This window comes from Lissotriton vulgaris, chromosome 10 (assembly GCF_964263255.1).
Source record: "Lissotriton vulgaris chromosome 10, aLisVul1.2, whole genome shotgun sequence".
Lineage (NCBI taxonomy): Eukaryota > Metazoa > Chordata > Amphibia > Caudata > Salamandridae > Lissotriton > Lissotriton vulgaris.
Genome location: NC_141698.1, coordinates 14,386,584 through 14,405,117, shown reverse-complemented (window position 1 = coordinate 14,405,117; position 18,534 = coordinate 14,386,584). Strand labels below are relative to the sequence as shown.

The window sequence follows — 18,534 nt, the reverse complement described above, 5'->3', positions numbered from 1 at the left end:
GAGAATTTGCATTACCTATGGGTGTAACTGCCACTCGTGATGCGTATTGGCATTCAAAGACACTCTCAGGTGGAAGCCTACCAGGAAAATATGTTGGTGATCCAGTCAATTCCAGAGGTGTAAGGCCTCCTGGCACAAAGTCCATGACCCCCACCCGCACGGTTTGTTGCAATACCACATGGTGGGGGTGTTGTCTGTGAGTACCTGTGCCAACCTCCTCTTGATGGACTGTAGGAAGTTATTCAGCACCAAGTGAATGGCTCTGAGATCCAGAAAAGTTGATATGGGGCTAGGACTCTACCGGAGACCAGAAGCCTCTAATCTTCACCTCTCCAAGGTGGCATCCCAGCCCAGAAGTGATGAATCGGTCACCACTATCAAGTCTGGGTGAGGAAGGGGGAAGAGGTCAACTGCTGACCCACTCAGTCCAGTAGCCACTACTGCAGAAATTGTGCAGTCTCCTCCAAAATCTGGATGTGGTTGGAGAAGTCCCCTTGATGTTGGGCCCACTGGGACTTCAGATCCTATTGCATGTGCCACCTGGATTGCCCGACCAGCAGGATACAGATGGCCATCAGTCTCAGCAGCCTCACAGTGGACCTCACCGTAATCCAGGACCGAGGCTGAAAGATCAGGATCATACCTTGAATCTCCTGGACACTTTTCAGCAGTATAAGGCACGACACCAGACCGCATCCAGAATGGCTCCGATGAAGGTGGAACATCTGAAAAGGAGGCATGTGCGTCTTTGGCATGTTTATAGTGAACCCCAAAGACAACAGGAGGTTCGCCATCACCTGGAGGTGGTTGACGACTGCCTGGGGCGAGCCACTCTTCAACAGCCAATCGAAGTAGGGGGAAGACAGGCACCACAGACCTCCGCCATCACTTTAGTTAATACCTTGTGGAACTCCTGAGACCAGAAGGAGCACATCAAACTGAGAATGCTCCTCTACCACCATGAACTGCAGATGGGCCAGCAGGTTGGGAATATCGGAATATGCATCCTGCAGGTCAGGTGCTGCCATCTAGTTACAAGGGTCAAGGGCAGCTAAGACCGGAGCCAGGATGAGTATTTTGAATTACTCCTTCTGGAGGAAAACATTGAGGGGGGTAGGTCTAGAATAGACCGAAGACCTCCGTCCTTCTTGGGCACCGGAAATTAGCGGGAATAACAACCATGTCATTCTTCTGGCACAGGCACCCTCTCCATAGCCCCTGTGGTCAAAACGGCTTGCACGCTCTGCCACAAAATGAAGAGCTGGTCCTCTGTCATTCATTGGGTAGATGGTGTATGGTGCAGCGCGGACAAAAGGAAGGGTAAAGCATAGCTTTTGTGAACAATTTGGAGGGCACGCCTGTCCGATGCGATTGCTTGACAATCCAGATAGACTCTGTGGGTTCTGTCTCCCACCATGTGGCTGTGACCCTGTAATAGTACAGAGGTTTGGCTGGTGGGGAGGTGGCGAGTGGATGGACTGAGTGGCATGCAGACCTTGGCCTAGGGGGTGGTGAGCATCACAGCCTTCTTCGCAAAAGTGCTGGGTTCCCCGCTGGGAAGGACAGGTTGTTGGTAAGAATGCCTTGTCTATGGCTATGAAAGAAACACTGGAATGGTTACCAGTGAGGCTGGTAAGAACGTCTCAGAGAGCGGTAGCCCTACTTGCCTTGAAACGTTTGAGGGCAAAATCAGTCTTGTTCCCAAACAGGCAAGTTCCATCGAAGGGCATGTCCATCAAGTAGACTGGCTTTGCCCGAGAAACTAGTTGATCAAACTATGTATGGCGACACTGGTGCCAATAATTTGTCTGACAGTCTGTGGTGTCCAAATCACAAATTGTGAATGTGGCAGCATCTGGACCGTCCTGAATGGCCTGTGACAGACAGGGTGAAGGATGTCAGGAACGATTTGGAGGACTTGCACCACCGAATTCCAGAGAGCATGAGTATAATGGCGCAGCAAACAGGAGGCATTAACTGAGCGCAGGGCCAAACTGGCCAATGAGGAGGCACTTTTCGAATGCCTCCACTCACTTCGATTCCTGGTCAGAGTGAGTGGTAGGACAATTGTTGAGGTTAGTCTGGCTGGTGAAGGCCTGCACCATGAGGCTTTCAGAAGGGTGCTACAACAGAGGTGGGTCGCCTAGAGCAGGATGATGGCATCAGGTAATTTGCCCCTTAACAGGAAGCCAGTACAAGGCTTAGCCCAAGCCACTAATAGGGTATCTGTCAAGGCCTCATTAAAAATGCAGGAGAGGCTCAGAAGCAGTCTGACCAGGCTGCAGGACTTCCATCAGAACATTTGTTTTAACCTTCCTAGTAGGGAGGTGCAGGTCAAGAACTTCAGCCGCTGTATGCATAACCATAGCCTAGGATACAGATTCTACTGTGGCCAGGACTGGAGGGGAGAAAGGGCTTACACTGGGGAAGTGTCCGGTCCATTAGCGTCTTGCAAGTCCTTAAACCAATTGCCATTTGGCGTAGGGCTTAGCGTGCTCATCACCCTGGACATAATCTTTATCGGAGTCCATTCCAAAAAGACAATGAAAAGAGAGCGGCCTGCCTTGTGGGAAGGAGTGCGCAAAAACCTGTCAAATTCAGCTGTGGTGCTGGTTGAATACGAACAAGTGTGGGAAAGGACAATTGTGGCCACCTCTTCAGGCAGCAAAGTGGGCCTACGCATCGACATACTGGGACCAGAGTGGGTAAAGGCACAGAGGCGGCGTAAATACTGGAGCAGATGGCAGAAGTGACTCAGAGGGTCCAGCTGGTGCAGAGGGAAAACCCCGCTGGTGGTATCCAGGTGGCAGGCCTCTTAGCTCCATCGGTCTCAAACACACATAAGAGGGAGTTGGTAAATAACTGAAGCATAGCTGAGCGAAACTCTGATCTAGTGCAGCAGAAGACCCCAGAAACTCTGGTTGAGCTGGAGCCAGTTGCGGAATCGGTTACAAAGTCAGGCGACTTCGGGAATGGGACCCCAAATGCGCTTCATCAAGGAAAAGGGAATAGTGTGAAGGAGCGAAACTCCGCTTGGAGTTAGTTTCTTGTGCTTACCCGAGGATCTTGAGCCCAACGAGGGCATGGCCTGAAGAGCCGGCAACGGGAATGAGCTTTGAATTGGAGCAGTCTCTGTGCTGCCTCCCTGTGATTGGTGATGTGGAGTTACACGTCCCATTCGCTGTTGGCCTTCGGATTCATCAACGTGCAATCTCTGCTGGCCTTGGAGTTGTGGATCAACCCAGGACTCCACAGACAAACCTGGTGGGATTCTGTCACAGACATCTGTTTGCGACAGTCCTTACAAGGTTTTAACCCTCTTGTCTTAGGGGGGGTGACATCTTTTTCACACTGCAGAAAATTTGTGAGAAAAATCTGAAAAAGTGGTCTCAGATTTTCTCGCACAGGAGTGAAACCAACATAATTGCCTGAGGGAGCCTCTGAGGGGAGGTGGGCGGCTGCATGTGAATCTATAAAAGACACCAATACTGGAGAACCACAGATTACGGTAAGTAACTATTTTTCTTCTCCAGTATTGGGGTGTCTTTCATAGATTCACATGCCTGAATCAGAGTAGATAGCAGTACAAGAAAAAACATTATGCTCGTAAGACGCTTACAGTATACAGCAGATATGCAAGCAAGGTAATAACCAATAACATGTTAGAAGCGTCTAAACAAGAGCAGAGAGGAGGAGGGAGAACAGAGGCTCACCTTATTTGAAAAGATTGCATAGAACTGCTCTTCCCACTGAAGCATCTGCATTACTTGCTGAATCCAGGCAGTAGTGTCTTGTAAAAGTGTGCCTGCTGGACCAAGTTGCAGCTCTGCAGATTTGTCGCAGGGGCACACCAGCGAATAGAGCAGTGGAAGAGGACACCGCCCTTGTAGAATGCGCTCTTGGTACAGACTTCAAGGGTCTTCCTGCGTGTTGATGACATAGCCCAATTGCTGACGAGACCCATCTGGCTATAGTCTGCTTGGATACCGCGCAGCCTTGGTGCAGTCTTCCATATGCCACAAACAATTGGTCTGTCTTGCGAACAGTTGCCGTTCTTTGAAGATAGAACCTGAGACATCTCCTGATGTCTAAAGAGTGTAAAGCTCTTTCAGCCGGTGATTGTGGATTTGGAAAAAATGTCTTGAGGATCACTGGCTCATTTCAGTGACAATCCGATGGTACTTTAGGCATGTACCTAGGATTGGTACGTAGCACCACAGAGTCTGAGGTAAATTGTAGGAAAGGCGATTTTGAAGTGAATGCTTGAATGTCACTGACCCTTCTAGCTGATGTTAAAGCCAATAGCAAAGAGACCTTCCAAGTAAGAAACTTGAGATCAATCTTATGAAAGGGTTCAAATGGGTGACGCATGAGTTGAGCGAGCACCACGTTCAAATGCCAAGATGGAGGTGGTCATCTAATTGGAGGAAACATCTGAAATAGTCCTTTAAAAAAATTCTGGATTATTCTTGAAGAAAACAGTGTGTTCCGTCCTGACGAAATCTGGAAATGGCTGCCAGGAATACCTTTAGGGTCGAATGTGCCAAACCCGAACTAGCCAAATGCAGGAAGAAAGGCAAAATTTGTTCTGGTCTAGCATGAATGGGATGCAGATCAGCAGCTTGACCCCAGGCACAAAAACGCTTCCACTTGAGCTTGTAGGTCTTAATCTTTGACGGCGCTCTGGCATTAGCGAGAACTTCTTGACAATCTTGAGGAATGTCTAAGTTGGCAAACTCATTGTGTTGAGGAGCCAGGCTGATAATTTCAAAGAAACTGGGTCCGGATGGTACACTTGGCCTTCTTGGATTGTCAGGAGATTCGGTATTCGAGGCAGCTGAATCGGTCTGCACTCCGAAAGGAGGAGCAGCTCGGTGAACCAATATTGTCGGGGCCACCTTGGAGCAATCAGGATTAGACAACATGGCTGTCTCCTCTTCTTCCCGATAACCTTGGGAATTAAAGGAATCGGCGGAAAAGCGTACGCAAATATCCGACACCAGTTCATCGAAAGGGCATCCCCGCATGAGTTCTTGTGGGGAATCCAGCTTGCAAAGCGTGGGCATTTCCGGTTCGGATTTGTCGCAAACAAATCCAGGTCGGGGTAACCCACTCTTGGAATATGTGATCCAGAGTTGGTTGATGTAGCTCCCATTTGTGATTGCCTGCAGCAGACCTGCTGAGGGAATCCGCCAGTACATTGGCAATCCCTGGGACATGGACCGCCGACAGATTGATGTGATCAAGGGCCCAATTCCAAATCTCCTGTACCTGATGGGATAAATCGGGCCGACCTTGTGCCTCCCTGTTTGTTCAGGTAATGCATACTGGTTGTGTTGTCCGTTCGAATTAGAACCGTAGAGTCCTCTAAAATTGCTTGAAAGGATTTCAGGGCGAGAAAAATGGTTCGCAACTCTAAGAGGTTTATGTGCCATTTTCTTTGCTGTATGTTCCATTTGCCACTGATTGTCATTCCTTGAAGGTGGGCGCCCCAGCCTTCCAGAGAAGCATCTGTGGTCACGATGAATCTGGGTACTTCTGTTAGGAATGCACATCCCGTCTGCAGGTTGCACTTTTGCATCCACCATTGAAAGGAGTTCCTCATCCTTGGAGTTATGTTGATCACGTCCTCGAATTATCCTGTTCCCTGTATCCACTGAAGACTGAGTTCCTCTTGTAAGGGCCTCATTCTTAGGCGGCAGTTGGGGGTGAGAGGAATACAGGACGAGATCATCCCCAGGAAAGACTTGAATTTGCGAACAGAAACGCACTTTCTTGTTAGCAATGCAGATGCCATCTTGTGAATCATGAACTGCCTTTCTCTTGATATGAAGACCTGGGCGAGCTTTGTGTCCAGCGTCGCTCCCAAGAAAGATTTTCTCTGTGATGGAGTCAGATGAGACTTTTCGAAATTTACAGAGAAACCTAGGCTCTGAAGTAGCGACAGACATCTCTGAACGAGAGTTCTTGCTGTGAGGAAAGAACTGGCCTTGATAAGGCAGTCGTCCAAATATGGATAAATCTGAATTCCTTCTAATCGCAAGTGAGCTGCCACCAGAGCTAGCATCTTTGTAAAGACTCTGGGGGCTGATCATGGTCCAAAGGGGGGGACCTTGAACTGAAAGTCCCTGCCAGCCACTCTGAACCGCAAGAACTTCCGGTGTCTAGGGAAAATGGGCACATGGAAGTATGCGTCCTGAAGGTCGAGTGTTGCCATAGGATCTCCTTCTGAAAGAAACTGGAGGATTTCTTGAAGCGTTAACATTCTGAAGGACAATTTTTTGAGGTATTTGTTGAGGGCACGCAGGTCGAGGATGGGACGCCATTCCCCCGACTTCTTGCGGATTAGGAAACATCTCAAATAAAATCCTTTTCCTCTTTGATGTTGAGGTACCCTCTCGATTGCTCCTTTTCGAATCATAGAATATATTTGGGAAAACAGCTCCTTGAGATGAGCTGGTGGTATTCCCTTTGGGGGAGAATTTGGAGAGGCTTTGACGAATTCCAGAATGTGACCTCTGGATACCACATCCAGGACCGATCTGTCCATGGTAATCTTGGACCAATTTGAGTAATGTAGGGATATTCTTCCTCCAATTTGCTTCAGGTTGGGTAAAAGTGGTGGCAGGATGTTTGTCTCACTTGCTTTTGTTGTGGTCTCTTTCTCGATAAGAGGTTTTTCCTCTTGACTGAGAGTAGTTGTTCCTCTTTTGACCATACGTTTGTTGTCGGTATGGTTGGTATCTTTGGTTACCCTGTGAGTTGTTATAGGAACGCTGCTGTGAGTAACCTCCTCTGTTAGAGAAATTGTCTCTTCCTCTTGCTCCACGAAAGGAAGATTTACGAAACTGAAGAGATCCCAGGGACCGTGCAGTCTCAGTATCCTTCTTTATGACTTGTAAAGCCTCATCCACATGTTGTCCAAAAAGGAACTCTCCATCGTAAGCCATGTCCATGATCTTAGTCTGGACCTCCAGGCGAAAGGATGTAGATTTCAACCATCCCCGTCTTCACAAAACAGCTGCACCCGCTAGCTGTCTGAAACCTGTGGCAGCCACGTCCACTGCAGCATCAATAATTTCCGATGACACACATTCTCCCTCTTGCAAAATCTTCTTGGCTTCAGACCTATCAGGCTCTGAAAGATTTTCAATATACGGTGATATGTCCGACCACATCTGTCTGTCATACCTCCCAAGTATTGCAAGGGAGTTCGCGACACGGACAGTAGTTGCCGCAATAGTTGAGACTTTCTTTCCTATTGTGTCGAGGAGCCTTCCCTCCCTATCCGGGGGAGCAGTGACTTGTGTAGACGGATTTTTGGCTCTCCTCTGAGCTGCCTGGGCAACCACAGAATCCGTTTTTGCCTGGCCAATGAGGCATGCTGGTGACTTGTTAGGCGCCCTATACTTTTTATCTACCAGAGGTAGAACTGCAGGTAGAGAATTTGGCGTCGCAATTACCTTTAGCCCTTCCTTCCAGATAAAATCAATAATAGGAATGGACCAACTTTGTTTTTGCGGTAAGTCTTTAAAATCATACAAAAAACACTCATCCTGCTTAGCTTCCATTGTGATGAGGAACCTCTTTGTTGCCCTTCCCATGATTTGGTGGAAGGTTGCGATGTCCACCGGTGGAGAATCCGCTGTAGGTTGGCCAACTGGAGAAGGAGTTTGTGCCTGATACTCATACCACTCAGACGATACTAGCTTGTCGTCTACCTCGCCTTCTTCTTGTTCTTCTTCTTCTTCCGAAGAATTATCATCCTGCGTATGATGAGATGGCCCTGGCGAAGAAGCTATTGCAGGCCGTATCTCCGTAGTTGGCAGCGGAGAAGCTGGTCTTAGCGTTGCCGTAGATGTGCTTGGCACCGGCGTAGAGAGGTGAGAATCACCGGATTCTGATTGTGGAAAACGACTATAATAATAGCTAAGCATATATTGAAGATTATGCATCAGGTCTAAAGGCATTTGTGTGGTAGACGCAGACACAGGAGCCCGACCAAAGGGCTCAAGGAATTATTCCTCCCCATCTTGTTCTTCATCCTGAAGTTTGATAAGCAGCTCAGATGGGCTTCTGGCTGCACGGAAAGTGTCATCTTCATAGGATTCCTCTTCCTCAGAATCTAGTAATTTTTCTGGTAATTTCAATGGAGACAGAGTTGTCAAAGATGAACCACGCTTTTCCAAGAGTGAAGCTTTGGTACACGGTGAAGGCAGAAGTATTGCAGATGGCTTGGATGACCAAACTTGTATTTCCGTACAGGTGGACAGTGGGGGCGTAGACGGTGAAAAACCTGTACTTGACTGAGAAACAAGAATCTTCGTCGACTGTATGTCCGTCGACGGTAACATTGTCGTCGACGATGACTTTGTCGACGGGGGTGTCTTTTTCTTCGTCAACGACGTAGTCGACGGAAGCGCCTTCTTCGTCGACGAGGAGGTAGTCGACGGGAGTATTTTCTTCGTCGACAAGGATGTCGTCGACGGTATCTTCGTCGACTAGGTCGTCGGCGGTGAGGTCGTCGGCAGTAGGGCCAATTTAGTCGACAGCAAGTTGTTAGTCGACTTTCGAGTCGACGACGGAGAACCCGTCGACGGTACCTTCAAGATTCTCGTCGACGGTGAGGAGGCTGTAGACATCACCATAGCTGGTTTTGGTGAGGAGAAAGTCACCGTAGATGTTGAAGAGGTGGCCACATGAAGAGATGGCGACGGTGAAGCTGTATTTGACGCTGAAGTTGTCAAAGGAACAGCCGGAGGTAAAATCTTTTGAGAAGCTGTCTTGGAAGTTGTAGATTTTCCAGCTTTCTTTGAGGGCGTACTACTAGGACCAGATTTAATAGGTGGAGAAGCCTTTTTTGAAGTAGAAGGCACGCCAGAATCCTGAGAGGATTGGGCTTTTCTCAACACCTTCGCCCTAGGAGAAGCTAACTCAACCTCAGCTTTCCTCTTCCTAGAGGATACAGAAGACCCAGAGGCGATGCTCCCTACCTCAGAAACGGGGTTATCTTTGTCCTTAATCCTCTGGAGCCACAGGAGAAGACGACCCTCTCTGTCCCTGAGGTTTTTCTGAGGAAAAGTTCTGCAGATTTTACACTCCTTTGCCTCATGATCTGGATACAGACAATATATGCATTTCTTGTGAGGATCCTCCTTGAACAGCCTTAGCTTTCCACAGGAATCACAAGCCCTAAAAAGGGATTTAGAAGTAGACATCTTTAGAAGGTAAAAAAAACAACCAAAGTAAGAAGAAACTGAGCAGAACTCAGGGAGACTCCCTTCACACGACGTGCGGTAGAAAATCTGAGAGCCTGAGCCTCTGGGGAGAACATTCTGGTGGGTGCTGTCGCCTGATTGGCTGCAGTTTGGTCTATATAAAATGACTAGGATAGTCATGAGTGTGGGAGATTTTGCTCCTGTAGCGGAGGGCTACTTTACTTCCTGGTTGGTTATTACTAGGGTTTTTTGGTTATTACAGGCATATTATTGCTTTTTTATATACCGTGGGACTCCCACTCCGACGTGGGGAATGATTCAGGCATGTGAATCTATGAAAGACACCCCAATACTGGAGAAATGTGTTTATATTTCCCGCAACCTGAAACAAACCAATAGCAGCATGAAGCACTGCTTTAAGAGACTGCTGGTAGTCCAGTCTTAAAGGTACAAGTACCTGGATTAAAGACTTTAGAATCTGGTCAAGATTGAATCGTCCGATGACTGGAAGTAGTCTGAGTAGTCAGTGTGCACGGTTAGCTACAGCAGCAATGTGCTTTGTAGGTTACGTTTGTGGTCTAGGAGGACCCTCAGACATTTGCCTCCATTGGGTGTTACACCTGCGAGTGGAGTAGTTATAGTGCCTACCACATCTTTAAATCTATACTATCCACCGCTTCATTCTGCACAAGCTACTGAACGGCAGCTCGCACCTTTGGGCACCCTACCTCTGTGCACACCACAAAGTGGCTCCTAAGTCATTGTGCACAAACTCATCTTTGAGCATGCCCACAGTAAATCATCAGGGAGTTATGTCCGACACCTCCACACCCTCACAAGCCTTTTTTTCTGCATTCAGCAACTTTGACAGAGTTGTACACCAGCACGTCATCTTGTGCATCTCCTTTCATGCTCTGTCCTAGGCTCTGCCCTGAAATACCACCTCCCACACCAGAGGATGTTTGACATCCTGGACCCGAGCCCTCAATACTGTCCACCTCCAGCACACCTCTTTGTACCCATTTACAGAGTCCTGCACTGGCCTCTACATCACTCTACATTACTCATGTCCAGTTCTGTATAAAGACCTCTGGCATCTGACCAGACCAGCACCCCCTAAAGAGGCCATGAACTGTACATCAGCTCCTGCCAAACAGAGCACATCTATCGGTCTTGAAGCGGTCTTACAAAATGGCATTCTGCACAGCACCTCCAATAGGATTACACACCCAGACAAGTGTAATTCTGGGATGACTGTTTGAGGGCCCCCAGGGGTCTCTAGAAAACATCCCTTAGCCAGAGAGCCTCAGGGCATAGGGTCTGGCAAGGCTCGTCTTCCAAAGTGCAGGGAGTCCTAGTCCTCCTGGATTTGGTGACAGGAAGTGCTCACTGGTTGCTGTACCCAGTGACACTAAAAAAAGGTTCACACCGTTTCTATGAATGTTTGCACAAGTAAAACCATTGTAGTTTTAACTTGTATCCACCAAGCCGGCCTTTCTCAACTACACTCATCCAATACCTCCATCTAACCAGCAGACACCACTCTCTGTACCACTGTCCTTACACTACTACAACACCTCCCAATCCCTGTACTACTATCCTTACAGTCCCTAGTCTCATGTAACCCAGCTGCCCATAGGCATTATCCATTGGACACCCCAGTCCCTGTACCACTCGCCCTACCCACATGTATCGACACGCTCTGTGCACAACTCTTACATCCGCTTACCTACATGTAACCAGTGGATTTCTTACTCCCAGCTACTTTTCTTCTTTGACCCTTCTCAATATCTGCATGCAGGCTGTTCCTTCTGCTCCTGGTAGTCCCTCTCTTCAGACTGCTTCCTTACCTGTATACCAGTGGATCCATATCAGTCTCCTTACACCCAATACCTGCATATTACTGTGACCCACCCACTCCCTGTAACCCATCTCCATCCACTCTTCCTTACCCGTATGTTCAGGCAGGCCACCACCACGTCTCCAGTCGGCGTGACTATGGGGATATTCTCACAGATGATGCCATTTTCCACGTCCACCACCTGGCCTGGAAGAGAGATCACAGCAGCAGGGTGAGTGACATGAACTACTTCATGGGGAACACAGAAGAGCAGCTTAGTAACAAGAGGAACCACTGGGAAGGGTCGCAATGAAAAACTCTGAAATGGTTTTCAAATGCACGATGTATCTACAAGAACCAGAGGCAGAAGCACTGGTACCGATTACGGCGCGGGATGGATGTGAAGACCGGCCAATGAAGCACAAGTTTGACCGTGGTTCTGGAGGAGACTTGAAAGAATTTTATGTTAGTTACCTGTAATCCTAGCTCTTTTCCAGGGGTATACTCAAAGTCCTAAGCACTGACTGTCCCCCCACATGGGCAGGACTATTCAGTGCTAATGACTATTGATGAGGATCCCCTGGAAGAGAACCAGGACAGCCAGGAAAACAAACTTATGTGTCCACAATCAACACAATCAAATCACACTAGAACTTTTACTCGAAACAGGTTACCAGATGGAAGCTCTCATAACTGGTACACACAAATGGGAAACCCAAGAAGTGACTGCCGCTTGGAAATGTGGAAAGAAGGATCCACCCGAGAAGGGTGGATGATTCAAACACAACAGATTGAACAGGCACTGAACTCCCCAGACCCAAAGAGAAGCCTGGGACCCCTGGGGTCGGCTCCCATACATAGGACACCTTAAACAAGCATTGGCATAGCGAATAGGTCTCGCCTTTAACAGAGGTGCATTTCCAAATAGCACATTTAGCTCTTGGGCACTGAAAGTCCACTAAAGCGAATGTCAAACACCACAACACCCCCTCTTTAGGGGGACAAAGATGCGCAGGCATGGAGTGGGGCATTTATCTGTTTGAGGCAGAATGTAGCCCTCAAGATCAGCAAGGTAATCCAGGGCCCTAGGCAGACTTAGGGGCCATGTTCCCTGGTAATGGCAACAAGTTAACCAGGATTTTGGAGAAGTGTGGAGCGGGGCATCCAGCCGAATTCTGTCAAGAAACATTGCACTTTAATCATATATTTGCATTATTTTGCTTTTTTTAAATGATCTATTCCAAAATATATTGGAAACATAGTATTTTGTGTATTTTAAAGCACTTCAGACTAAGAACTTTTCTCACAAGTAGTAGTAGTAGTAACTGAGCTTATAAAGCGCCTGGTTAATGTAGCCAGTGTGTCCCCCCGCTGTACCGCTGAGGAACCCATCCTGGCCTGTTCCTGTGAGGTGCCCACTCCTGGGCACCCCCATGGTGAAGCCAGGCATCCTTAGCGATTAGAGCCGGTGTGAAGATTAAGCAAGCTATTGCCCAGAGTTGCAGAGTGGGACCCATGATTAGAGTAGGCACCCTGGCGAGAATTATCGGGTCCGCGGACAGTGAGCCCAAGACCCTGCCGCAATGGGAATTGAACCCTGGTCAGATCTCTGCATCAGGGTCTGCCGCTCTAACCAGTGAGCCACACTTCTCCAAGACGATAGCATTCTACAGTTGTCTAGCTTCCTTTGAAAATTTCTGGGAAATTTTTGATGTAACATTGGTGAATGCTGGAAAAAAGTTGAAAATACTGGAAATGCTGGCTAATAGGATGAATATCGTTGGTCTTTCTCAAATGTTTTTTGGTAAACCTAGTAGCACTTCGTGCATTTTGGGATTTCGACATTTGTCAAAATAGGACAGTATTTAATACACATTTATACTGCATGTAAGGGATGTCGTTCCCCCTGATGCTCGTGAAAATGTATGCAAATTATACATTTTTTAACACCTTGGCTGCAAGGGAGATTTTTCTCCTGTGCTGACATTCTATGAATCCTATTGTTCATGGCGAGCTCAGGGCAAACCAAACTACCAAGCCAATTCTTTCACTGGGAAGGAAACAAGCTACCGGGGACCGCTTTCTGGCATTTCAGCCGTCTTCGGCCCGGCTTGCTTGAATCCTGATGGTGCAATGAGCTAGGGACTCACGTCTGAGTATACCCTTCCACGCTTGTGGTGGACAAAATGATTAAACAGGGGGTGGTGATGGACAGAGTTTCTGAATTAAGCAGAATACTCCCACCCAGTCAAGAGATCAGGGCTTAATCCAACACCGTTTTTTAGCTCACTGCACCATCCCAGCTCAGAACCTGGCTATATGCAAATTAGTCTGTCCCTGGCCCAGTGTATCATGGGAACAGGGCAAACCAAACTACCAAGCCAATTCTTTCACTGGGAAGGAAACAAGCTACCAGGGACCGGTTTCTGGCATTTCAGCCGTCTTCGGCCCGGCTTGCTTGAATCCTGATGGTGCAATGAGCTAGGGACTCACGTCTGAGTATACCCTTCTACGCTTATGGTGGACAAAATAATTAAACAACAGGGGGTGGTGATGGACAGAGTTTCTGAATTAAGCAGAATACTCTCACCCAGTCAAGAGATCAGGGCTTAATCCAACACCGTTTTTTAGCTCACTGCACCATCCCAGCTCAGAACCTGGCTACATGCAAATTAGTCTGTCCCTGGCCCAGTGTATCATGGGAACAGGGCAAACCAAACTACCAAGCCAATTCTTTCACTAGGAAAGAAACTCTGTCCATCACCACCCCCTGTTGTTTAATTATTTTGTCCACCATAAGCGTGGAAGGGTATACTCAGACGTGAGTCCCTTGCTCATTGCACCATCAGGATTCAAGCAAGCCGGGCCGAAGACGGCTGAAATGCCAGAAACCGGTCCCCGGTAGCTTGTTTCCTTCCCAGTGAAAGAATTGGCTTGGTAGTTTGGTTTGCCCTGTTCCCATGATACACTGGGCCAGGGACAGACTAATTTGCATATAGCCAGGTTCTGAGCTGGAATGGTGCAGTGAGCTAAAAAACGGTGTTGGATTAAGCCCTGATCTCTTGACTGGGTGAGAGTATTCTGCTTAATTCAGAAACTCTGTCCATCACCACCCCCTGTTTAATTATTTTGTCCACCATAAGCGTGGAAGGGTATACTCTGACGTGAGTCCCTTGCTCATTGCACCATCAGGATTCAAGCAAGCCGGGCCGAAGACGGCTGAAATGCCAGAAACCGGTCCCCGGTAGCTTGTTTCCTTCCCAGTGAAAGAATTGGCTTGGTAGTTTGGTTTGCCCTGTTCCCATGATACACTGGGCCAGGGACAGACTAATTTGCATATAGCCAGGTTCTGAGCTGGGATGGTGCAGTGAGCCAAAAAACGGTGTTGGATTAAGCCCTGATCTCTTGACTGGGTGAGAGTATTCTGCCTAATTCAGAAACTCTGTCCATCACCATCCCCTGTTGTTTAATTATCTTGATATTAAGCAGCTTACAGACTGTGTAGGTGAACTATGAAAGGAATCCTTCCTGTCACTATCATTTTTATAATGGCATATTTCAATAACGCTATCAAACGCGTAATGGGATAGGTCCAGCACTTTCACAATGCTGCCATATTTTTCCATGGACTATTCCACAATTTGTAAGCAATGCTGCCACACTGTTCTATCTGTATGACTTTTTTTTTTTTTTTTTTAGGAGAAGAGGTGCACTCATTCGTAGTTTTTTAAAGTGATGCCAGGTCTGCTGGCTCAGTGGACTAATGCGTCCACTGCAGGGGCCTGTGTTCGACCTCATGGTCACAGGTTCAAATCCTGGGGGTCCACTCAACCTTTCACCCATCTGAGGTCAATAAAATGAGTACCACCGAGTTGGGTAACAATAAACATCTGTTATTCAGCGCCAAGAGACCCAGAAGGGGTAAACATGCGCTTTACAAATACACATTATGTCGTCAAAGACACATTTTTTTATATTCTTTTATTCAATGCGGTTTCACAAACAGAAGAAAGGAAAAAAGCAAAGAGCCGAAACGTGTTTCGCCCGTGGCACCCAATTGGCAGAGGGTTTTGTCAAGGCTGTACATAAAAGCATGTTAGTCCAAAATCATATGTACCATGATTATAAGTAAAAGGAAAAAGGGGTAGAGGGTTGAGACAAAGGCCCAAGTGCAATGAGGTCAGATGTGTGTGAGGGACATAGATAAGAAAGAGGGAGAGAAAAGAGAAAACCAGAAAGAAAGTGAAAAGCAGAAAGCAAAAACCAGAAACGGAGAGAAAAAGAGAAAAGCAGAGAACAAAGTATTTAGAGGTGAAAACCTGTTTCCAAATCGGTGAGGATGGTTATATGTGCAGGTAAGGAAAGGGGGTGGACAAGAAAGAAAGTGTAGCATAGTTATTTATCACCATAAAAAAAAAAATATGACATTTCTCAAACAATATGGGGGTCATTGGGTGTAGGGTGTGTTGTTCCATGGTGCACGTTATGGTGCATCCTCTAATAGGTCAGCTTTTACCAGTACATAATGGGGGAAATAGTAGGGTAATCTATAAGGCCAAATTAAAAGTAATGCTCTAATTCACAGCGTAAAGGTCATCTGACCCATAGTCATAGTCAGATTTAACTTGATGCTTCCATATTTGCAAAGGTGAAGAGAGCGAGCAAGTACTACTAGGAACATACAGTATAATACGTTCGAGCTTCCCAGCTGAACTAATGCATTAATGGTAACAGATAAGAGGCTGAGAATAATTCCCAAAGGCAGGTACGTGTACGAACATTCCGATACATTTGCATACTCTTAAAGTCAACAGAGTCTCATTATGTTAAACAAATAAACATCTAATCGTTGAATATTTGGACATTCATGTACACTTGTGTACTCATGACGGCAATATAGTCTCATTAAGTAAAACATATAAACACCTTATAGCTAAAGTGATGCACTCATCAATGATTTGTCCATGTTACATGTCCTAAAAGGGATAGAGGAAAAACGGACAGATATCAAATAACGCCAAGGAATAGGTCATAGATTTTGGTCAGAAAATGGAAGAGAAGGGGCAGAGCATCGCCATGTGAGAGGGATGAGGTCGGTTGTGCGATGTCGCTCTCGAAGTACCAGCAGTCGGGCAGGCGTGGTTTATAGGTATAGGAAATAAATGGAACATGAACCAGCGTGTGTACTATGCGTCATCCAGGTTAATCAAATGACAAGAGTGTTCCTTAAATGCAAGTGAGTAGGAGATGGGGGTAATAGAAGGTAATTACACAGCAGGACTAGCGTGTGCGCTCAACGTAATTCGCGGTATTTAACTTAGGAGCTTAAAAGAGTTCCTGCAGTTGAAAGTGATGAGTGACCTCTAGTTACAGAATGGTAAAGGTTGAGAAAAAGGCAGCGACTACCTTGCTGCAAGAGGTGATGTCTACGGTAAGGTTCGCTTATGAAGGGGGTTAACAATCAAGTGTAAGTAAATGGGCACCCCCCAATCTGTTCTGGTCACGGTATGAGAGGGCATAGCAAAATAGGCAGCAACTGATGAGGCAGGCGGTAAAGTCTACGGTATTGGAGTGCAAGGAGGGGCAACAATAAGTTTGGTCAAAGGTCACCTGATCCTTTCACGGTAACGTAAAACATAAAGGAGCGTAATACTTACACAATCAGAAACGTGTCTAGTCTCGTCCCTGCGTTCCCGGTAAATTAGGCTAAGGCACACGTCTCATACAACGTAAAACAAGCTTTGGCTGCGCGACGCGGGAAGATTGTAGTAATGTAAAAAAAAAAAAAAACTCACGCTAGTGATGCGCACACGAGCAGCAGCACGACGAAAAAGTGAAAGTGATCGCGCTGGAAGGGAGGCAGATGGCGGCTGCGCGCAAGCGCTAGGCCAGCCAAAGCAGCTTATGGCAGCACTTTTTAAAGCGAGACCTAAAAAGGCTCCAGCTAGGCTGCATACTCATCAAAACTCAAGGCAGTGTGGGACCCCCTGACATGACGGCACACAGAGTGTCATTATAAGCAGCACCTTGGAGTACCTAAAAGCGACCTAATGGAGTCCTCCACGCCGTGGAAGATTTGGGCTGTCCAGAGACTCACAAATATACATGAAATATCTGGCAGCAACCTCTGCGATTATGAACTCTGAAATATACACTTAAAAGGCCTATTAAGAAGCACAACAACATTAACAGCCTTTAAATTGCGACATTTCAAATAAGTTTAATTTTCTTTGCTTTGGGATTGGTCACCTCTCACAAGGCCGGGACACCTCGCACAGGGTAACCCCAGGGCCAGGTCAGCACCCCGCAGGGCCGGGTCGGCACCCCAATGGCTCCGCAGTGGTGGACCATGCTTTCTCTTTAGACAGGCTTTCATAGTCTTCCTCACCTGTCCATCTAATCCTTGCTGGCAAACACAAGCAGAACCTTTGGTCTTTGCGCACATGTGCGGTTTCCTCAATTAAATAACCTGGAAGAAGGCCTCCTCAGGTGGACCAAGAGTCGTTGACTGCCCAGTATGCTACCAGGGTGAGCAAAAACCCCACCCTTCCTAAGGAATACTCTTCCATCCACTCTGCCGTGTGCACTGAGGAAGACAGACAACTGTCAGGACATCATTCGTTGGGACCTTTCATCCTTGGTTAATTGTAAACCCTTTCCAAGGAGGACATAGTCCTCTCTCCAGGAGTAGTCTTAGCAGGTTGGATTAATTTGAGTAAACGCTGGCTAGTTAAAGCAACTTATATTTAGGGTTTCTCACATGGAAAAAGGAGTGCCCCACCTGCCTCCGGGACAGCGAGTGGGGCAATGAGACTTCAGCCATGTTTCAAATATCGCAGCCTGCAGCTTTTTTGCTACTTACTGGGTTTGTCCAAATTCAAGGGAGAGCCCAAATGATGGAGAGATTACATGGGAACAAAAGGATATCTGTGCTGACGAGCAGAAGGGTGAATAACTAGCTCCTGCCCGCACTAATGCCATCGTGGTCGGCTGCATTGCGAGGAGATGGCCTGTCTGTTCCAGCAGCTGTGCCTGTGTGTAACATCAGGAAGGTCATTCCGACCTGTGGCTGTTGAGGACTGTGTGTGCTGATGCCTTTGACGCCACCTGTTTGTGCGGACGCCTTTGATGCCGCCTGTGTGTGTGCCGATGCCTTTAGCGCTGCCTGTGTGTGCAGACGCCTTTGATGCCGCCTGTGTGTGTGTGCCGACACCTTTGATGCTGCCTGTCTGTGTGCCGACACCTTTGATGCCGCCTGTGTGTGCAGACACCTTTGATGCCGCCTGTGTGTGTGCCGACATCTTTGGTGCAGCCTGTGTGTGTGCCGACATCTTTGGTGCAGCCTGTGTGTGTGTGCAGACGCCTTTGACACCGCCTGTGTGTGCCAATGCCATTAACGCCACCGGTGTGTGCAGACGCTTTTGATGCCTACTGTGTGTGTGCAGACGCCTTTGATGCCGCCTGTGTGTGTGTGTG

At 47.5% G+C, this 18,534-nt stretch overlaps 1 protein-coding gene across 3 annotated transcripts in view; it reads right to left on the bottom strand.

Moving 5' to 3' along the window:
• Positions 1 to 18,534, bottom strand: part of ABCD1 (ATP binding cassette subfamily D member 1) — a 184,368-nt gene that overhangs the window by 109,396 nt on the left and 56,438 nt on the right. For all 3 annotated transcript variants that reach the window (XR_015300635.1, XR_015300636.1, XM_086940223.1), the window contains exon 5: positions 11,171 to 11,265. Coding sequence is in view for 1 of the 3 variants with exons in the window: in XM_086940223.1 (XP_086796349.1) it covers positions 11,171 to 11,265 (95 nt within the window). In the remaining 2 variants the exon portion in view is untranslated. The remainder of the gene's footprint in view (positions 1 to 11,170; positions 11,266 to 18,534) is intronic.